At 37.5% G+C, this 23,776-nt stretch overlaps 1 protein-coding gene across 23 annotated transcripts in view; it reads left to right on the top strand.

Moving 5' to 3' along the window:
- msi2b (musashi RNA-binding protein 2b) overlaps nt 1-23,776 on the top strand; it is a 231,443-nt gene that overhangs the window by 196,031 nt on the left and 11,636 nt on the right. For 8 of the 23 annotated variants that reach the window (XM_088907263.1, XM_088907264.1, XM_088907259.1 and 5 more), the window contains 2 exons: nt 13,472-13,648; nt 21,014-21,222. In XM_088907263.1, the coding sequence (XP_088763389.1) occupies nt 13,472-13,648; nt 21,014-21,222 (386 nt within the window). The remainder of the gene's footprint in view (nt 1-13,471; nt 13,649-21,013; nt 21,223-23,776) is intronic. The other 15 variants (XM_088907268.1, XM_088907262.1, XM_088907266.1 and 12 more) reach the window with 3 other exon arrangements.

Genomic DNA, 23,776 nt, shown 5'->3' with positions numbered 1-23,776 from the left:
GTAGGTCTTCTGTCTAACAATACAATACGAGTGTCAAAATAAGCTTTTTTGGATATTGGCTTCTAAAGGGACAATATGAATGAAATACAGCTGCACTGATATATATTTATTTCCTGAAAAAGCCACAATAACTGAAAAGTTTACCGTAAGGTGTGGTGACTAACGGTCTCACATGTGAAGTAAAATAAGTGCTACATTTTATGTAACATTGCTCACAATTCAAATTTGACAAGAATGCACAGTGATGTATTCTGACTTTATATCGCCACAAGGATTGTGTGTACCACTATGTAGGAAACTTGAGTTCAAGAAGCTTACGATCATTTTCCATCTGAAAGTGAAGGTTAGCTTTCAAATGATTGTTTTCAAATATTGTAATATATTTCTAACAGTCACTTCATTCATAATTACAAAGTTCTTAAACTAATGCGTTATGAGTTTGTAGATGCCTGTAGAGCTAACTTCTGTAATTGGTATTGCCAAGCCTGGGCTGTACCGAAGAAGTTGCCAGATTTTATCCCCTTTACATTTTGGGAGCGTTCACACTTGAGAAATGGCAGTCGAGTGCAGTCGGGCTTAGCTCTTGCTGTGTTCCCACGAGACTGTCATGTACATAACCTGCAGTGCAAAAGTCTATGAGAAAGAGCGTCTTCTTGCCTTGTCAGTTTTTCCATTTTATTCTTTTTGCCATTATTCTCTGCAGAAACATTTAAAGACATTTCTGAACTATTTTTAGTTTAGGGATAAATGTTCATTATTGTTTTTTGGGGTTTTGTTGTTGTCAACTAAAAACTAATTCAGTTTATATTTAATAAACTAGGATGTGACAAATGGCTACATAATGCTTTATGAATTAGCAATAAAAACGGATTAATCTTTTTTTTATTGAAATAGTCATAAAGTGTCCCAGTTATGCAAACATGGAAACGGAGAGGATCACTCATGACTGTAAAGTACAAAGATTTAAATCCATCTGTTTCTTGGGAGGTGGGGAGGCGTCGGATTTAGGGAAAGGGTGCAGAAGGTGGGATATGTGGGTCTGTGTCTTTTTCAGTTTAGTTTTGATCTTAAAAATACGTTCTGATAACATCTGACATTTTTTTTCTCTTTTCTTAATGTGATGACAAGTGTAATAGCAATTTCAGTATTAAAGGATGAGAATTAAAACTAGCTGTCAGCGAAAACATTTTCAATATCCGTTCCATGCAAACTGGCACTGCTTGCAGAGCTACAAAGGACCCCTTTCTCAGATCAAGTGTTTTAATTTCTGTGGCATGCTGGGCATCAAGGGGTGACTGGCCAGTGCCTGTCTGTGCTCAAGCCACTGCATGTTCACAAACAGGCCTCTCCACCCAGACTAGTAAACATGGATTTCAAATTTCTTTATAGGCCTTAGAGCCCCAATGTAAGGTTGTGCCCATATATAGACAGGGAAATGTTCCACACATGGTGACAGATTCCAGCTCTCAAGAGAAACCAAAATGTGATGTACTTAGCATTTCGGTAGTGGCCAATGCTAGCATTATTAGTAAGTAAGCAACTATAGTATAGGAGTTATCAGAACGTAGGAGGGGGAAGTTTGGGGGACTGGGAGTGCGGATGGTTTTTTTATACAGGACCATGCTCTCTCACTTTCTTAACTTACTCTTGTGTCGCCCCCTTGTATCTGTGCAAGAGTCACAGGAAGAAGTACAGTGCATGATGTTAGTTAAAAATCAGACTAGTTTGTGGAAGCTCCTTCTAATTGCAGTGTCCAGCAGGTATGGCCAGTCGTCCCTTGGCGCAGTACAGTAGAGGGTACTGTATAGTAGATTAACACTGCTTCTGTTCATTCGCCTGATTAATCAGTGCTTTTGGTGCCATTAAACAGCCAACCTTAGCGACAATCAGATAATTTCCATGCCTGAAGTCCTGTGCGGTTTTGTATTGAATTTGGGCGCTATGATACTTTGCAACTATACTTCTTTTTCCTTTTTCCCCAAGTTTTTTTGCTTTTGTTTTGTTTTCATTTTTGTTTGTTCTTTCTTTTGTATTAACTTTTTTTTACAATTTTAATTGAACAATTAACACTACACAAGCCTTGGACAGGTAGATATTGTTGCTGATTTAATAAAAATAAATTTAAATTGTCTTTTTATCAATTGTCATTAAAATAAAAAAAATGCATTCCACGGAAATCAGTATATGCATATTATAAAAATATGAGAATTAAATTGAAATGCATGCATTATTTTAAAAAAAGCCTTAAATGCAGTGAATGAACTACAGGAACTTTGGAACTGAATTTTGGTGCATGTGTTGTGAAACTAACCTCTAGCTGTACACCAAAGTACAGGTGACAGCAGAATGTTTTGGTGCTGATGTCACTTAACCATGATCCTTAATGACAAGCTGATTGTAAACTGTCTGCAGAGGTGACAAATGCAGGCTCCTGTTTGTAATCATAACAAGGACAATTGGTAATTCACGAATGAATCAAGTCTGGTGCATTAAATAAGGAATAAACGAAATGAACGAAGAATGCTTTATACCACAAAAAAACAAAAAAAAGGAACAAATCCCTGACCAGTCAATAAATAGATACTGGAAGGTCCCACTCGTTGGGCATAGGCAGAAGGAGGTAGGTTGCAGGGCAGTGGGCTAGGTGTGAGTTGAGCTTGCTTCCTGGCCTGTGACGGTGAGTGTGAGCAGTTATGTTTCTGTTGTTTTTCTCTTGCTTGGTTGGGCCCGCTGAGAGTGAGTGTCTCTGACTGAGTCTGATACACTCGGAGCTGTGACCTCCGCTCACACTCTCTTCTGAGCGCACTCCGCCGGAAGGTTTGTCCACACCCTTTACTCCTCTCTCTCTCTCTGTGTCCAGCTTCCTGTCCGTAGCGGCTGGTTGCATGTTTATATTGATATATATGCTTGTATCAGACAACCCAACCGTTCTTAAAAGAAACAAAACTCATACCAACTCTCCGTATGGAGAGATATCTTTATTTCATTACTGTACACCTTTGTTTTTTTTTCTGTTTAGACTTTATTTTAAAACTTTTAAGAAACTTGATTTGTTGTATTATCATTTTTTTGTTCATTTCTTTATGGTTATTATTCCTTTGCCCTTTCTTTTATGTTTAGTTATTATTTTTATGACTAAACAAAACACCTTATTTGTCCTGTGAAACATTTCACATCGCTACCTCTTCTGCTTGAACCCAGACTTGTATGTATCTGTGGGACTGAACTGAATGCATGCACCTGTAGTAGTGGTAATGGTAGCAATTAGATGTAGATTTTAGTATTTCTCATATTTTGTTTGTTTGATCTTTGACACGCAGATCTTGGGTTTTGTTTTTCTTTTACTGTAGTCCGTCTGAGTTCACAAACTGTTTCTGTGGGTTGGAGAAGGAAATTCTGAGACTCCATGTCTCGGCTAGATTCTGCACAATATCTCAGACCTTTGGCCATTTTCACAAAATGAGCTCCGCAAGCGTGGAAGTGCAATCTAAAAGATGCTGATTGCCTGAATTTGCAATGCTAAAATAATCTGGAATTGTATATTGCCTTTTGGGAGCTAATTTCTATTCATTTGACTGAGCTGATTTGCTGTACAGCTCAGTGCCTGGCAAGGTTTCGTGTTTCTGTTTAAACATGTTGCATCGTGTCTTAAAATATATATTGTATTTTATTTATTTCTAAATAAAATATATGCAAAAAGAAAAAAAGAGGAGGAGAACCTTTATTCAGCCTGTTAGGTGCCCTAACTTCCTGTCCTCTCCTCAGTTCCCCAGTCATTCACTGCTGGAGTATCAGATGCACACATTCAGCAGAGCACATTTCACTTCAAGTAAGAAATCCAGCATCCATTGCCCTGGGTGTGGCCGTGCCTCAGTGTCAGATAGAGACTATTGACTCTGAGTATATCTTTGGTGACAGGGGTCTTGCAGTTATCAAAGGAACAGTGTGAGAAACAGTATGACAGATAATCCCCTTCCTGTCTTGTTCAGAATTCAGTCATTCCCCTTGGTCATATTATGTCTCCATGTGCCGACAGTGAGTTTTGAGGTTTGCATCATGCAGACTAGTCCTGGTTAGTTTTCCACGACAGGCTTTCATCAGCAGCTCAGAGCTGTCTTGCCACTACTAGTGCTACATAGCATCAAAGATTCCTGCAAGTATCTGTCCTTTAACAGACTCCTCATGGGCAGGGGAGTTAAAAGATAGATATAGCATATATCTCTGAGAATGACTCAAAATACTGAAACAGTGTAAAATGATGCACTGCGTTTAATACTTCTTCTGTATTTCTCAAAAATGGACACCCAAAGGCACTGTTATCTAAAATGTGGCATATTGATGCCTGTTGCACTATTCTGTCATGGCAACATGTTGTGATTCTCTTTTACCTCTCACAATTCTTTCTCTGAGTTTGTTTGAGACCTGTCAACATTTTGTCAATAACTTTTTCCTGAAAGGAAAGAAAGAGTTGTGTAGGGGGGAAGCGACAGTGGAAATAAATCATCTGTTAAAATTCATTAGCAAAGCCTCTCTGAGCACAAAATGACAAGACATTAAATATGGATTATTTATGAAATGTCGGCGCTCTGTGAAAAGGAGGTCTAGTACTGTTAATTAGTCACCTATTCAGTTAGAAAGACTATTTTAAATGGAAAGTGAAAGCTACTTGAGGCTAAGAGAGCTTGTAATTTTTAAAAATGACATAGGTGGAAATGGAGTAGCTAATTATGGCTGTTCTGAAATTCAAAGCTAATTTGGATACGCATTTGACAAGTTTATTGACATTCTCTCAGGAATGACGTGTAAAGTTGTACAAATGATGATGGCAGATGTTGAGAGTCTGAGTAGCTGACAGGCTGCGGACCAGACCCTCCCAGTAACAGTAGATTTGGTGGAACTTTCTTATGCTGTTCTTGGAGTACGTGGGATTGATGGGTTTATATCAGAACTATTACCTGGCTTTTTGGGCAGTACCTGATCACAACTGGGCTTTTAAAATGTTTTAATTTATCTGAGCAGCTGAAGAGAAGGGGATGCTCTATTTTTCTCTCTGGTTTTCCGTGAGATTGTTTGGCTATTGGTTTTGGGTTTTTTTCCATGTCATAAGGCAATCTTATTAGGGATTTACAATCTCTTTTCAACCAGTTGTATCTTGTCAAGTGAAAATGAGTATGTAACACTCATCAGCATTATAAGGATTTAAATGAAATGGGTATGGGAAGAGCTGATTGGAAAATAAAATCTTATTTCTTCATTATAAAGCTGTAATCTAGTGGCGTATGCAGTCCTTCCATGGTAGTGAACATTGGATGCGCTTGTTTGTTTAGAGAAACCGCTGACAGAATTTGTTGGGTTTGCTGATCGTCAATGGCTGCCATCAATTAAGCTCAGGCTTGGAAGGATGGGATTTTGTGTGTCTGCTTGTTGTGGCACATGCAGTTGCTGTAGACAGATGATACAGAGAAAGCTCTGTCCCTGAACACTTAGTGCCCCAATGGCCCAGAGTCACGCCTGTCCGACTCTGTTCCTCTCCTCTGTGCCTGGGCAACAGGGAAGGAAAAATAGAATAATTATTAACATAAATGATACTCGGCAAATGATTCACACCACTGGGCCTCCTGATCCCGTCTCCATGGCAACACGGACCCACTCATTTGTTTTGTAGATGAGTAATTACTACCCAATTAGAGTGGGATAAAAATAAAGGGAGCCTTTATGACTGCTCAGTCATTAATATTAATAATAAAAAAGGCCTGTCCAGACCGTGGTAAACGCTGCGTGGAAGTACAGTTAGCTACGGTAGCATAGCCATACCTTCTTGCATGCTGTGCGTAAAGATGATACCCCCCAATGACTGCACAGGTGCCACTGTCTGCTCCACTTGCTGGACTTCTGATTTCCTTTGTTATAGAGCCATCTTCATCTATACTGTATGCATATGGTGCACTTGAACTCTTGTACCCTTCTTGTCTGCTAGTTCAGATGAAAAAAGTTTCACTTAGTTTACTTTCACTTACTTTAAGTGAAAATCATGTCCTTGTGTTGTTCGGTGTTTCAGAGTATGTGGTGAAATTTCTCTGTGCGGTGATGTGCACTGTTCACAGCAGGAGGTATGTCTCTTGAACATCATGAGAACTGGAGCAGTCTCACACAAACTTTGAAATAGCACTGTTTCTCTCCCTGCCATTCCATTGCTGTTGTGACGTTGGGTGGTATTCTTGTTTTGAGGCTTGCACAAGCAGGAATCGGTTCCCACCATTATTCCCAAACCTCGGAAGTCCAGGTTTTTTATTGCGAACAGCGAGTTGCAAAATGTGTCAGATGGCAGTGAGTGAACCTGTGCTTGTCCTTTGTTATTAATTTAATTATTTTAATGACACACAGATGATTGAACAGACATAATGTTTGGTAATATGCTAGATGTTTGCAGAATAAAATACTTTGTAATATGAGATTAAGAATAATCTCAATAAGTCTTTGGTTTTCCAGTTGTCTTCACAGCATAAAGAGGTCCCTAAAAGACGAAAACTTTCCTGTTACATCAGATGTTGGAGTCTTACAGTGCATTATCCTTTTAAACATAGGAGCTGCCACATCTCATTGAAGACAAGCATAAGAAGCACCAAATATTGTTAGTGTAGAATTGTCATATAAAATCTCTATTCTGCCTTTGATTTTATAACAGTTTTATGTCACCATGACATATTATACACAGCACTAATGCAATTTAAGGGAATGCATATAATAATGGTGTATTTCTTTGCCAGAATGGAAGAAGAACACAATTAAGCAAACACTTGTAAATGTCATTGCCTTCTGCCTAATTATTTATGAAAGACAATTTTAAAGCAAGCTTTTACTTTCCCTTAACTCTTAGAATGCTTGGGAAGGAGATTTTTTAAAGTACACTTTATTCCTTTTGTCTAATTGTTTTACATATTTTAAAAGAAAGTATAGTTTAAAATCTCTCGGAAGCACAGAACAACAATAATGCAGATGAGCACTAGCATATCTTTCTATTAATGTGTCTGTATTTTTTCAATTAATGTTGGACTTGCATGTCTCAAAACCACACAGCTAGCCTGGTAAGGCCAATAACTTGGCAGTTTCAGCTTTAATTTGTGTTGACAAATTGCTTTGCTGTGTTTTTGTAACAGTTAATGAGATAGTTTTGTCATACTTATTTAATGACACAGTGGAGTCATGCTTGTATTGAGTACTTTCATCTCATCAATGGGTTTGAAGTTTCCAGATGTAGGACAAAATGGTGACATTGACAGCATTCCAGTATATCTGCTGCCTTGTGTCTTGTGTCAGCTGCACACAGCAGCACTAAAGTATGGGATCTGGGTGTCAGGCAGCTGTTCTGCTGCAGTAAACATCTGCTTCTGCTAATGGAGGACAACCAGATCACAGAGTGGAACCGGATAACATTATTAAAAAAAGTGTTTTTTTTATAATTCTATTTTCTGATTTTCATTACATTTCTGCAACAAGGTTCTGTTTATGCAGTATTCTATGTTATTGCTCTTGCAACTGTTAGAAGCAGTTTATGTATCAGATGCATCTAATGATTTTTTAATTCTGGAGGTCCAGACCAGGTTGTTTTCTGTATTCATTGGAACTCCTGAAAGTATTTTTCACAGCGTTCATTGAAGTGTACACAACACTCATTGAAGCACCCTGACATTGCATATTTCATCACAAAAGTACAAGTCCATACTGTGAGGAATTAAAAACATAGCATATGAGTATTGGAAACTATAGCATTAGTTGTGTTTTCAATGCATCTTAGTGTATTTAAAATATTGAATTACATAATTAAGTAACAAGCTACACTATTTTCAAGTTCACAAGTTATCCTAATTTTATTGCTTATTATAGTATAGACCTGTGTCATTTTTAAATGAACCACAGAATAAAATGCAACATGAACTACTACAGTGTACTGTATGTGTGTAAAAATCAAAATGCAGTCACATAGTAAACTTTAAATATGACCATTTCTTTAAAAAATTGAATACCTGAAATTGTAGTTCAAGGTTCAGCTGTTGAAGGAACCTGGAGCTCACAGAGGCAGGTTTATAATGGAGTTCGTGACTTTTTATTCAAGTTGTTCCTGACTTTTTGGGATTAAAGTTATGTTGGAAAAATAGAGACATGGATCTTAGCTGAACTCCACTCCTCAGTAGAACCATGAGTCTGAGTGCCTCTTCAAAATGAACGGACCCAGACAGCCGCCCTTCTCTGGCTGATGACAATAAAGAACACAGCCGCACAGACAATCCTGATGTACCCTGGAAAGCAATTAAACACTGGGTCCGTAGGGTTGGTTACTGTATATATTTAATATTGGTTTGCATATAGCGAATTTCATCCAGTGGCACACACATTGCACATTGTGCATCACGCTGTGAATGACTTTGGGGGTACACCTCCCCCAAAAACTGCATGACCTGTAGAGTATCTTCATACTGATGCGCTGAATAAAAAAACATGCAATTAAAAAAATAGTCCATTGTAACAACCTGAAAGTGGAAATAATATCTCCTACTAAGTTCTGTGAAGCATTGTGGATTGAATTGTATTCCATTGAGACCAGAGAAAGTACTGCAGTCCATGTTTTAGGTACATATCAAATACACACCATCTAAACCCCAGGCCATCTCCCAGAGCCATTAACAGTTTCCACTTGCTGGTAGACTGAGAGAGGATGGTAGACTGTATAGAAACATCAGAGGAAAGCCATTATTACTGCAACTTTGATGTTTAGAATGATTTAATTCACCAGCATTTCTCAGTTTCTCCCAGTTAAAGTGAATAATTTGCATGCGCAGAAAAGAAAATTAGCCTCAGAAAATGTTCAAGCAATTCCATTCTTCCAGATGGCTGATTCATGATCTTGCTAGTCAGTAAATGAGAGCTTTTTCTGAATTCTATAATTTTACGCAGATAACACTATCATTAGAAATGATCTACCTGAATAATAAAAGTAATTTTATCAGGGTTTATTAGGTTCTTGCGAGTGTGATGGAGACAGAAAATGCGTGCAAATGAGGACTAATTTTCAGGCCAGATAAACAAAGCTGCCAGGTGTTTTTTTCCTGTTTTCTTACTGTCCCCTTGTTCTCATTATTCCTTAAACGGAATATGCAGATTAAAACAGGAAGACACCATTATAGCACCTAGGTGGATTGTGGATTATGCATACATAAAAAAGAGACAAAGAGAGTCTCTAACCACAGCCCTCCTCAACTATTTAACTAATGGGGGAGAATGTAGCAAAGCCTTTGTAAAGGTCGACATTTGTTTGTTGTTAAAGATCTAATTAGAAACATGAGAGGAAGCTGAATGGCTGCTTGCTCGGCTAATTAGAGACATGCACGAAACCCACTTTGAACCTCAAGGACACCAAGCTATTAGCGCTTACATCAAAAATGGATTAAACCTAAGTGCTTTTTTTTAAAAAATGATTAAAGATGAGCTGCTTGAGTGGGTATCTTTTGTGAGAGGCTGCTGCTGCTTTTTTAACGCCTAACCAGCTTCCTCTGAAACGTTCTACCGAGAGAGAACGACAGAGGTAGAAGAGAGTATGAGCGTCTTTAAAAGTATGGTGTCCCACTTTAAAATTTCCCATTGTTTTTGAAGGTGATAGAAGGGAGTATTGTCTAAGTCTGAAACAGCTGCTGAAAGTTCTACAGGACCAACATCCAATATGTAGGCCTATTGAAGATGTGGTGCTCAAGTTTAAGGTTTTACAATTTTTAGGAGGACTTAATTGACCGCCTCTGTTGTTCACTGATCCCAATAAAAGTGTCAGTAATGTTGAAAGGCTAAATGAGACTTTGTACATTTACAGAGTACAGAAATTGTGAAAACAGGAGGGAGAGCATGTACCATGCCATGCCTCAAAATAAGGGAAAGAGATAATGGAAGAGAGAGGGGGTACTGGTTTGAATCAAGAGAAGTGGAGACTCACAAAACAGAGCAGAGCAAGGCATTATGGGTAAGGCTCCCTTTAGGTTTAGAAAGTATGTTTTTTGGGATTGTTTTGCAAATTCTTTACAGCAGCATTGGCTTAACAGGTGTCATCTCTGTTCTTCTCAAAGCATTGAATATTTCAATATTAATAGCAAGTGGAACCACTCTGTGCATTAGCAGTTGTCTCTGAGACTGAAAGTGAGAGAATGTGGGTGGACCATACATGGGCCAGAGGTTTATAAAGTCCATCCAGTGAATGTAGATTCTGCGGGCACTTGACGTCATTATTCATTAATAAGCCTGTCAGGTCCCAAGTAGTGTCTCCCACGATACTTACAGAGGACAGATAAAGTTTTCTATACACATTACAGGAGGCTGCATTCCCCTCTGGCAATGAAAAATAAGCTTCCTCCAACATGTTTTCCCCCAGTGTATTCCATTCGCAGTATATGTACAGCAAATGATGTGAGCTGGTGTTTTAATATTATTTTGACATGATAAATTCCCTAAGGGAAGCACTCTTTCTGTAGCACATGTTCTAAATATGGCATTGTTTCTGTTCTCTTGCCTTTTGGGTGGCATGTAATGTGTATTTTTATTCTTTGAGTATTAACCCACTCTGGGTGACTCAGGGAAGGTGCAGAGACTCTTCACCTGAACACCAAGTGATGGTTTGACCTGGGCCAAAGACTTGGGTGGTCTTGGTGGGCTGACGTATTTAAAATTTGGTGCATGGATGTTTGTGTGAGCGACAGAGTGAACACCTAGCATAATGCTTTTTTGATTGTTGTTTTATTGAATTATTTATCCTGAGTGGAGTAATTTCAGTAATGAATCACTGGTTTGCAGTACACTGCTCAAGCATTTCATATTTATTTATGCATTTTCATGTTTTTTGTGAGGAAAGAAATGATAATAACAATAGCTGGGGGATTAGAAGAGGCCTGTGATTTCCCTTTTCTCTAACACATATTCTCTTGCTTAGCACGTACTACTGTTTCCGTTTTTTTCTCATAATTGCAATAAAAATGTGTTTTGGAAAATAATGGATTTCTCTGCATGTTTAAATACGGCAGATGTGTGGAGAAATATTTATACCACCTGGAAAGGCGGACCTATTGATGCAAGTTAATAGGATCTCTTTGTTTTTGTAGTGAGAAGTGTTCTTGAAGGCACTGAATTGATTGTCCAGTATAAGAAGAGGCAGGTGATGTCTGAGTAGCAGACTGACAGGTTCATGAGTGTGGATGTACTGTACAGACACATCCAGTGCAGATTTTGATTTTGATTCCGTTTTTATCTTTTTTTGTGTGTGTTGCTGAATAGCACAACCAGTGTAACTCTAAACCTACATTCTATTTCTGTCCAGAAAATAAGTATATTTTTGAGGACTATGAAAAACTGTGTCCTTATGAAACTGTAAGAGAAAGAACAATGACAGTTTCGATTTATTTTTGCCTAAATAAAGTATTCTTAAGTTAACTGAAACTGTCAACCTTTAACAACATAACACATACTGTAATGTGTTTGTACAGTGGTGACCTTATTTCGTTTGTATTTGAATAAGAAAAGTCCACATTGGTCCATCATGGTAATCTACAGTACCTAAAGCCTCTCTTGCTTTATGTTGACCTAATTATTAATGGTTTCCCATAAAGAGTTTATTCACACTAGGTATACAATTAAGCTATAGGTGGTGTTCAGTTTGTCTTCAGAGGTTGTTTTCAAATAAAATTCACAATCCACCTCTTGTAGTAATCTTATTAAAATGCAGACATCTTCCACTCTGAAATTAAGAACTTATTTCCATTTTAACTGCTTTTCTGAAGTGCATTCCTCTTAAATGTACTGAAAAAATACCTGTTTTGTGTAGGCATATCCAAATTGATGTGGATCAATACATACTGTATACACAGGAACAGATTGTTTTTATGTTTTATGATGTACATTTCACATTGTTGGAAAAGACACACATATAATTAATTTACTGAGCATTGAGCTGTTTGTTCACAGTATAAAATAAGGACTATAACATGTAGATTCCAGGTGCCTAGAAGTCTGTATATTTCTTTCCTCTTCTATGCGTGTGAGATGGAGGACTGAAAGACTATTATTAATTGCCAGGTGTGGGATTCTTGAGAAAAGAAATGGAAAATAAATGCAGTTGCACTGCAGGAATATATCCCAGTTTCCACTGAATGGATTGACTGCTGTAATCATAAGAGGTGTGATCACCTTTTTGGTACAGGAATTCCTGAAATAATGTCACATGAATTGCAAACTGTTTGTATGCCTGTAAGCTCACGGTACTTAATTCTCAAGTTTCCCAGTGTCAGAAAAGTGAGCAAGGATGCTGTGGTTAAGGAAACAACTTATTTTAAAAAACACTATTAAAGAGCAGTTCTTACAATTGTACTGTAATGTCTTGTTTCAGCAGGACCACTGTGCCATGAGGGAGATCGTTTAGATACTAAATTGGGTTTGAAAAGCTGAAAATGAAATAAGCACGTCAGATTCAGGATACCTTAACACTTAGGGTTACTGTATGACTGAGAGTACCTTTGTGAACCTATTACCATTTTGAAAGCAGTGGAGTTGTCTTCGAATTTCACTTTGTTCCAGATAGGACACAGCATTTGAAATGGTAGAATGTAAGGGGTTAAACGTATAAAGTGTTTTTCCACATTCTGCACCTCTTTTCACATTCTTGGTGATGATAAACGTAGTCTTTCTCGAGCACCTTCCACCTAGACTTATTATACCTTTAGATGTAACCAATATAAATTCTGTAAAAAAAAAGCCATTTATGGCAAATTGAATGGATTAATGGACACATAGCTGAAATTATTTATTGATTTATGTGAATGAAAGAACATAAAATTTCACTTTCTTTTCTTTGAAATACATCAGTATTTCAGTCCTGAAATAGTCCTTGAAACTTCAGTTGACTTCAGTTGAAAACGTAGTTTTCTGGATGAGCTAGAAAGGGATACATCACCGGGTCTCCTTCTCTGTCCTTATAGCGCACTATAACCCCAGCACCACCTTCACAAACTCTTCACAGAAAGCAGCATCTTAATATATTGTAATATATTTTAAAACATCACAATCATATTTATTTTTTTTATTTTCCTGTGCTGAAAGTGACTGGCGATTTGTGCTGGTACGTATTGTACCAGAATGAAGGAAGAAGCCTCCCAAGTATATTTAAAGAAAAGGTTTCTTGTGGCAGCAGTGTCAGATTTGTCAATGTGCTGCTTGATATAACCATGTGCAGTTGAAGAGCAAAGTCATTACAGGGCATCAGCTGCCCGATCAGACTAATGTTATGGACAAAATTGCATTGTGTCACTTCACCACACACAAGTATTGCGGGCAATTGAAAGGAAAGGTTCTGGTGCGCGTTACTACAGTACATGCCATGAAAGTTTTGACATTGCTGTGAAAGTTTTTCCACAATGATGGAGTCCCCCTATACTGTATCTCCCAGGGTTCCCCGATTATGGTTTCTATTCCTCGCCCAGCGACCAGCGGGGGCCCCCCTGCTCCTTTGCGGACTATGGCTCCCTGGGGCCCCAGGCTGCTCAGATGCTGAGTGAGCATGCCACCTCTGCCAGCAACTCTCCCCTCCATCAGCTGCACAGCCCGGATCAGTTTAAGAGCCCAGGTTTGTACTGCGTTTCCTTGATTGATTCATAAAGTAATTTCATTGATTGATATCAGTTATTCTTGTAATGAAGTAAAATATAGTTTGAAAAAGACGTTTTTTAAAAAAGAATCCTTTTGCAGTTGAAGGAGTTGACCTGTAATGCACTGCATGCATAATAGGGTTTTTTATTTTTTTGTTTTAATGCAAACCTTTGGCTCTTGGAAGTATATATATGTATTTTTCTATGTATATGTACTGTATATGAATATGCACACATTGATAAGTACAAACGGAGTTTTTACAAGTCTAGACACAGTGTAATAGCAATGCCATGGTATTTGGAAACCCAAGTGTTTGAACTTAATAAAGTAAAATAACTGAGGTGTCTCTAATCGCTGTGTGATATTACAGCAGCCTCATCTCACTGCTCACTCATCTCTCCTGATTTCATTTATTCTGGCACCATTTCAACCAAAGCAGCCAGATTTTATTAGTTTCAAAATTATTAGACAGATTATTACAGAAAGAATAAAAGCTCCTAATTTCAAATCAAAAGTTACCCCTGCTTGTTATAACAAGATAAAGGTTATAAAACATTCTGTTTTATAAAGTATAAAATTACATTTTTTAATTTATAAAATTTCTCAATAGAGAGGTAATAAGAATGATAAGTGATGGTAAAGGTTTGTCCTTGAACACCCATGTAAAAAAGTGTATCAGTACACCTGACGTATATATACAGTACATATATAGACATACATGTATATGTATTAAATACCCATTGCCGAGATCTGTGAAGCACGCAGACTGACGCTGTATCCGGATTCTGGAAGTTGTACCACATACATAGTAAAATAAAATCCATCTTTCGGAGATGAAATTGGACTTTGGATCACAGTAGATAATGAAGTGCTCTATTACAAAACATGGGTATCTAATTAGTTACTTGAAAACTAATCTTTTCAGTGTTTTCCTTATGTGTACTTTGTGCACAATGTTCCTTTCCTCTAAAATGGATAGACCCTTCATTTGCTAAATCCCCTTATTGCTGTTTTGTTCTTTTTTAATTCTTTTGTTTTATTGTTTGGTTTTGTCTTGTCATTTTTATGGATTGCATTTTGACCAGACAGAAATGCATTTGCAGTGTAGTGGTTGGTGCAGCAGAACAATGGGAACACAGGCTAGTTGGAGTGCTGATCGTTATCCTTTCCTGATCCATAGATACCACTTATTTTCTGTCTTCTTTCATGCTGTAGCTGTTGTTTGAGAAATCAGATATTGACAGAACAGGTACAACCACTCTTCTGCAGGAAAGCTGCAGGTATAAAAGGGATCTTGAACAATTTCAATTCCTTGCGAAAATGTTGTACTTTATGTGAGCATTTGTTCACTCTTTATGCAGGGTTTTCATTTGATCTTGTATTAAATCTGGAGACAACATGAAGACATTTTTGCACACTTTTGCCACATGGCTCTATATACAGCATTTACAAAAACAATGGAAAAGGGTATCAAAATATAACAGATATATTTTGAAGAGAAAATAGAGAATATTGTAATTGCTGAAAGTGTCATTCAAATTGTGCCATAGTGAATTTTTATCTGTGAGCAATACAAAGGTTATGTAGGTTATATAGGCTGTACCTTTATTGAGCAACATAAGTGCTTCTGTTCTTAACTCTAAAGGTTCACAGTGGTCCTGACTCAGTGGGCTCTCAAACACTGGTGGTGTGGGTAGCTTGGGAAGCTATAATTGATGAGTGGAAAAGGAGGCACTCTGGTCCTTATATACTGTCTAAAGTTCCATATGTTTTATCAGGAGGCTAAAATGGCATTGTCTTTATGCTTCACCTGGAAATAATGTCCTTGTACTTGCACGGCATCCCGAAAAGTGATGTAATTTTTGTTTTTGTTCTATTCCTGCATTTAAGTGGCAAATACCTAAAGCTTCCCTACACAAGCATCTTAAGTGCTTGCCAGCATTGGGTTTGCTGCCTGTTTTTGCCTATTTTTGTTAGGCATTGCATTTAACATCAAACGTCTGTGCTTTGAAATGATCATCTTTTCTGGACATTGTTTGTGTTAGGGAGAGTACAGGAAAGCAAAAGGCTGACAACCTTGATACTTTTAATTTTTACAGTTTGCTGGAAGAATAGTTTGTAGTATTTGCATTTAGTATGAACAGTTTTAAAAACACTTCAGTCCTGTCTCTGGATTATTTGTTCCTAGTCACACACAATATGTGATTACTGTAAGAATACCTAAGACACCACCTTCTGAAAGGTCACATCTCATTTTCATTGGTGAGTGGGAGTATACTGTATGTCAGTCTGTCCAGCTCCTGTTCTGGGGGCTAGAGTGTACATTTTCATTTCAGTTCAGATCTCAATAACCAAAATCTACTCCAGTAATGTCAATTGTTCTTGAAATTTACTAGAAAACCCACAGACACAATGGCCACCCAAGGCTAGGCTTGGACCTGTTCACTGTCTGCTGCTTTTTAAATTTAATTTCCCATTAAGGAATCAGACTTGCCTGTTATTATAGAGGGGAAAAAATGTCGTTTGTACAACAGTTTTGTTCCAGTTGTCGTTATTCAGTATATAAGTATATAAAAAGAATAGCCGCAAATAAGTGAATGAGTCTGTATAGGGGATTTTAGAATCGACAGAACTGTGAGATAGAATGAGGACACCAGGTGTCTGACAATCAAACAATACAGTCATTAGAAATGAAGCAGATACACCTGGTGCAAATGGCATGGATTACTCTATTTGTTAAGGTTTGGAGACTCTAGCTACCACACGTTACAGCTGAGTTGAGGAGTAATACTTGTCACTGTAGAGATTGACAGCTGCCTCCTTTTGTACATCAAAGATGCAGTATTTCTTCTGCATAGCCAGCGTAAAACTCATTTCTGTCAATGAAAGCTAGACTTTTATTCCACATTTGTAGCATAAATTGTATTGTATGAAGACGACCTTGATTGATTGATGGTGACAACGTAAGAATATGATAATCTAAATGGTATATAGCTGTACTTTCGCCTCTGTGCAGGTCTGTATGATTTGTTTCCATCTGGAAGTGAACTGTCTTGTGAATTCTATCCAGGTACAACACTGAGTTTTAAATACAGTGCCAGTTACTGCCAGCAACCCTGCAGCTCTCGTGTACCTCGCCATCCTCTAATCCAAGAACTACTGTAAGCGCTGTTCACAGTACAGGCCACAGTGGGTATAACATGCTGTAATATCTGTGCAGTCAAACATGAAGATGGACTTACCTCAGGGCATATTCTTTTCTGTCCTGTTCTGTCTTGTGTACTCCTCCTGAGAATTAAAGACCCAGAGTGGCACATTGACGTGAGAAACAGCTGTGCTGCAGCTACCTACCGGACCTCCTGTGGGAGAGGACTGGATGCGTTCCGCAAAGCTTGCAGTTATATTTTGATTCAAGACGTATGTATAAATCAGCAGCGCTGGAAATCCCAGCATCTGTCTCAGGGCCTGCGTCGATATCTTCTCATTCACATTCAATGAACATGTCCCACTTTGCTGATCAAAATACTACTACTGTTTTAATTATTTTAGGTCTTAATCCCAGTTGGCAGTGAATAAAGAAGAAATAAACTCTAAAAAAAAGTCTAAAAAACATTTTAAATATTGGAAATCTTCACGATATTGGCCTGGTACTGTATCAGTGTACAAAGCTGCAGTTTTGTATGTTATAAAAGAAGCAGATACTCGATTTTACCTCTAGATTTCCCATATTTTTAGAGAAAATTATGTGGTAATGGAGTTTCAAATTATACACAAAGGATAACAGAAACACAGTCTGGCTGGGGGGGCAGTACAAGATTTTAAACAGCAGGAAGTTCAAGACATCTTAGACAAACAGTGTCAGCTCTGTCTGGATTCTTAAATGTTGTTTATACAGTAATATTGCAGTAGGAGCAAATGGTTAAAAGGGCTTCCAGAAAAAGTCATCTTCCAAGTGATGTCTGAAACCTCTGTATTTGAACATGAATAGTATTTGAACTTGATGCATTGGAGTAGGAATGTGCCTTAGTCCAATTAACCCAGTACAAGAGCGTCCATGAAAATCTGTCACACAGCTGGAATTTTTATTGTACTTTACTACTTTTATAAACAGATTTCCAACTTTTTTGTGGTAAATTGTATCTTTCCAATTTCTCTTCCACAAATGATCAGTAATACATAATGAGAACACAGGCAAGGTATAAAGATTCACTAATCTTCCTGCTGCAGATGCAAATGCTATTAAATTCAAAAGTCTAGTGGTAAAAAAAAGCCTAGTGAAATTAATCTTATGGGTTTGCCAGTGTTTTGATGTTGCTTTGTAATCAGAGACCTGCTTGTGAAAATCCCTGCCAAAACAACATTGGTAATGCAGTTCCACAAGCCAGTCCCAATAATTATAATTCATGTTTTGCTGTTAAAGTTAATGACAGTAGCTGTGTAGCCCCAGGGTTAAATAAAACATAAATCCTGTTTCACTTGGGAAGTGGAGCTTTGTAATGTTCAACAGAATCTACCAATTATAAAATAATGATTACTGTTTAAACTAAAAATAGCAATAATTGCTTAATACACAGCCTTATTAGGGCTGCACAGTTAAGATAAGAATGCTGAAACCAATCATCAGGAAATGCTTGATATTTACCAGCGATGTGACTTTTATGAGATTCTGAGCAATTACTCAGACTGGCTTTTTTTAAGCTATCGTTTTGGCTTATACAAGCAAAGAGAGCCTTCCTTCCTAAGTTTTATTGGTGTGTCACATGCTTCGAAACCCACTTAAATCGGAGCATACCTGTGCCTGCAGTCAGGGATCTCAAATTAAGTGACAAATGGCTGTCGGCTCCTTCTGAGCTAAGAGTTCACTCTGCTCCTTCTCTTCTCTGTCACGTAGACCCCTGCTGAATTACTGGCCACTTCGCCCAAACCAAGCTAAATGTAACTGCTAGGATGCCTAAACGCTTATCTTTCATTGTAATCAAAATTAAGATTAACTGGGGCAACAGAGGGAATTCTTCTGCTTTTTTAATACACTGTTAACAGTGGCAGAATATTGTGTCATTCACTTTATTCCTGACATTTTCTGACTGCAGAATCGAGGTTTGAGAGTTTGGGGGCACGTGAGGCGTGGCAGTATGGAATCTATCTGTAGACTGAGTGAATGCCTCCTCTGTCATTCAGGCTCAGGCACCAGCTTCACCAGGCCATGGATTAAGGATTTAACTACATACATGTTTTATTTCTGGTTTGTATGTATGCACAAGTATCTTAATAAAAGCACAACATGTACTGTAGTAGACATGAGGTTGTATCAGGCACCTTTCAGCAGGCTGGCTGGGTACTTTGTGGGGATGGTGAAGCTTAAACCCAGCTGCTGATCAATAATAGTAAGAATAATAATTAGTTATTCATCCTAGTAGTAAATTATTTGTTTTATAATTACAAAAGTCTGAAATCATAAAGATACAAATGTCTACTGCACCTCTTCTTTATTTCTTATTTTATTTTTTATGTTTTGTTATCAGCAGGTTGTCAGTGTATGGTGAGAATAATTCCTTGTTATTCTTCAATTTCTGAAATCATAGTAGAGGCTAATTCAATTTCTGAAGCAATGGAAGATGTATGAATTATGGAAAAATTATCCCTTTTGTTGTTGCATTGTCGCTTCTTTTTCATTAAGACAAATCTCACAAGGTCAGTGTGCATTTCTTGGTTCATTTGTGATTTAGTCTGCATATGGTTTTGCGGATTTTAAAATGCAGTACTTTGCTTTCACAATCGCTTTAATAAGTGTTTTAGCTTTATGAGTTTTCAAATTCAGTGCATTAATAGTCTTTCCTTCAGTGAATATCCAAGTAAACTAAAAGCTGACGGCTTCAGAAGAGCCCCATTTAATATTCCTTTATTAATCTGAGTGCAATTTAGTGCTGTTCATAAAGAAAGATGAATTCTGTGCAGTCGGGGGGCTTAAAGCTTTGCAGTTCTTAATTTAATTTATGCATTTATTTTTATTTATTTTATCTTCCAAGCACTAAAAATGTAAGGTCATTATGAAGCTCAATGCTGCAATGGCTCAAGTGGTCCATAACAATTATACCAATTAAGAGAACCCCAGGGTTTTTTCTTTGTCTTCTTTTCTTCCTTTTAATTGCCAGTGTTATTGTTCTGGGATTTTCACCAGAGCCCTACCATTTTCAGTTGAGTCTTACTGAGACTCGGTTTGCGGAGTGCATCAGCAAGGTTACAGGGTTGTAGGTGACTGCCTGAGGTGGGATTTGAACCTCAGACAGGATGTCTGGTTTAGCGCTCCAGAAGTGTCAGGGTAGGTTACCACCAAATTTGCTTAATTTTATGGCTTCTTATCAGTAGAAGGATTATAACTCATCATAACAGTTGTGGTTTTCTGGGGAAATCTAAGTGTACGAAGAAGGCTTTTTACACACATTACCCAGGACACCTTCAGTAATTTCCTTCCTGTCAGTTACCAACTAGGCCTGATGCCCCTGATACTGACTGGTAGATAATCACCACCATTTATTTAAAGAAGAAAAAAAACTCTCAGAACGACAGGTGTTGATTAGATTGGGGTGTTGCACAGAACTCCCCAATGCAATTTCTGAAAGGGTTTCATGAACTAGGATTCATAATTGAGGATGTACAAACTCAGAGCACTTAAGAAGTAAAAAAAATATCAAAAGCATGTAGTTATGATAATGAAGGGAACTAAAAAAAGTCTCTTTGACACACTTGCAAGCGTTTTATCATCTAAAGGGACCCTGAATGAAATTTCTGCAGCTTAATAATAATCTCCATTTCTAACCTCAATGAAACAGCACTCTGTGTAGTCTTAACACTAGTTCCTTTGTAGTTTGCATGGGATGTGAATGCTGTCTAGACGTGCCAAAACATAGAGATCTGTTTATTCTGCATGAGCATTGAATCAGATGTCAAAAAAATAAATATTTTTTTGTGACAATTTGGTGAAAATGAGCACCTTACAGTCTCTGGTTTTAAGTAGTGTGTTGAATGGTTGTTTTTATATATATATTTATATATATCTATATATATCTATATGAGGCTCCAAGCTTCTTAGTCAACAGTATGGGCTGAACCTCATTGAATACCTGCTCCTGTCTTTGATTTCGCATGGCCTTGGTTTGAGTGTTTATTTTATTTTAAAAGTCGAGCCTAGGCTGTATCTGTATATATATATATGGATATAGATATGTATATATATTGTTTTTAAATCTGAGTTTGTTTTATTTTAATTTCTAGTGGTTTGGCTTTGTTCTTTGAAGTGATGTGCATGCTAGGCTCATACTCAGCTTTTATCTCTGCACACCAGTCCTGAATAGCTACACTGCTCAACCGAATTTTGGCGCCCCTGCTTCCCCGGCAGGCACCAACCCGCCTCGGCCCGGAGGCTTCCCTGGCGCCAACAGCCCAGGGCCCGTGGCTGACCTGTATGGCACTGCCAGCCAGGATTCCGGTGTCGGTAACTACATAAGTGCTGCTAGCCCCCAGCCTGGATCCGGCTTCGGGCACAGCATCGCTGTAAGTACACTGCAGCCGCTTGATCCATTTCCTGTATTTATCTTCCTAGAGTGTTTAACAACGGAGAGTGTATTTGTGAGACAGACCAAGGTAATGCACACTGCTTTTTCTCCACCTTAATTCACTGTGTGTGTTTGAACTTTGGCTTTATGAGGCCTGGGAGTATTATAAATGGTTTCATGTTCAACATTTAATCTAAGGTTGAAGGAAAACTTGCTGTGATGAGATCACAAGCATTTCTTTTCAAAAAAGTAAATGCATCCCATATTTAAAGGTTATTTAAGAATCTCTCTCAACCTACAGTAGTATATTATTCCAACTTGAGACCTATACTGAGAAAAGTCTTGCTTGTAAGAGCTAATAATAACTAAGTTCAGTTAACTTGGCTGAACACTTTGTGGAATTCCCTAAATCCACACTGCTAGTAGTCTCTTTTTATTGGCCTTCCTAAGCTTGTCACCCTTGTCACTTGTTGAACAAAGGCGTGATGAACTCAGGTGTATGCAAACCTTTAAAAAACAAAGGTGTATGCCTTCTGCTGATGTTATCCTGTCCTTCATAGATTGCAAATTTAAGGTAACTTGGCCCCCTATTTAATGAGACTCAAATTTAACTAGAATAAAAAAAGCCGCAAGTATATGCGGTTGTCACAGAATGATGCCCTTGAAAAAAATGTTTTGTAAAAATATATCAAATTAACACAGGAATCAGAGAGATACGGTATATGGAACTATATATGGAAATGCATAACGATTACCCATCACTTCAGTGAATATAAACAGGTAGATAAAAATAGGTGCAGATAAAGTCAAAATATGCTTTCACAATATTCTGTGATTTCAATGAAGATAACTTAAAAAAAGATCATTCATGTAGTTTTAAAAGGATACAATAGAAAAGTTGGAAAGAGGAGTTTCTAAATTGTTTATCTCCATCAGCCATATTGCCTGTTATACAAAGTAAAAAAATTGAGAAGTACACAAAAACTTCAGCCTGCAACCAAAGCTGATGAACCATCTGAATTGCTGCAGAGCAATAAATGTGGAGAAGCATGTCACAAGTGACAAGCATGACTCTAATACAGTATCAGTTAGAAACTTGACAATGAGGCCCCTCTGGAGCTCAGCTCCACACACCACAAATTTATCGGGGGCAGAAGGACACCCAGGTTGCACCATGTTAATAAGGATCATCAAATTAAAGGTGACCCATGAAATAGAATAAAAATTGGCTAAATCCATTTTCATGCTAAACAGAATGGATTCTTAAACTAGTTTTTGCTGTTTTCAGTAGTGCTTCCTCTGCCCTGTGGAAAGTACTGCATGGGGAGCATTTAAGAGTCTGTTTATTAAGAGCACAATATTGGAATGCATGTCTAAAGTTAAATTACGTGGAAATTGCCCCTAAAAGGTGGGTTTAACAGGTGCATTAGCTGATTTGGGCAACACTCAGTATTTTTCAGCTGTCATGAGTGTGCATTGCCTTCATTTTTACATTCCTTTTCATATCAGTTCAGAAGCTGCAAACTTGTGTATGGATTGACTTTAGTTAATGGATGTGCTAATGTGCCTTTGTTCAATTGTCAACCAGAAGGACAAAATCTTCCCACTAGGTCTTTCATAAGAAAAGGCTTTCTTTTCTCCTTAGTAAACACAGTTACTACCACATAGGGCTAGCTAGGAAGACCAATAATTTTTATTTGACTGAACCTACATTTTATTTTTTGGATTAGCTGTGCAGGGTATCAAATCCAGTGTTAGTATTTTTATATATACTGTATGTAAAAATAGAAAACTAGTTAATATTAAATTAGTTAATAGGTTAGCCTTGACCTTAGGTACAATTTTTGATTACAAGATACTTATAGAGGTTTCTATTCATCCATAATAAATACAAATTTCCCATAAAAATATAGTCATATGAATGTAGTGCCTCCAAACCTTTTTAATCCACAGAGATCCATTATTTGTGCTCCTTTTAAACTTTGTGAATCATATGAATAAGTTAGAAGACAGATGAAACCAAAGCTTTATCACAATGGACAGAGATAGACACTCATGACCTTAATTCCAACTGTCGTCCAGCCTTCAGTGAAAAAGAATTTCTCTTACCATCTGAACTTCAAAAAACCAACTTCAAGGTATTTCTGTAGAGTATATCTGAATAAGAGCTATTGTTATTTTAAACACTGGCTTTCTGTAATATTGCACAGTCCTGATCCTTTTACTGGAAGAGTATGAATATCTGATAGAAACAATATTTAAAAATCTCTCTGAATATTAACTCTTGCCACAAGAGTGTTTTCACAAAACAGATGGACTATTCATTATTTCTAGAAATAATTTAGTGAAGAAGAAAGTTGTGTGACAGTTTTCAAAGGAAGAACTTTTAACTTCCAGGTGTTGAAAACAAGATATGTATGCTTCTGAATAATGCATAATATGGTTGAAATTAAACCCATTACAGACAACATTTTTAGTCTGAGTATAAAGAAAGTCAGTATATCCAGTTAGGTTAACATATTAGAACTGCTGCATCTCTTACCAGCATACCA

This window comes from Atractosteus spatula, chromosome 27 (assembly GCF_055471065.1).
Source record: "Atractosteus spatula isolate fAtrSpa1 chromosome 27, fAtrSpa1.hap1, whole genome shotgun sequence".
Lineage (NCBI taxonomy): Eukaryota > Metazoa > Chordata > Actinopteri > Semionotiformes > Lepisosteidae > Atractosteus > Atractosteus spatula.
The sequence above is the reverse complement of the archived record's forward strand: the minus strand, read 5'-3'. Positions and strand labels throughout refer to the sequence as shown.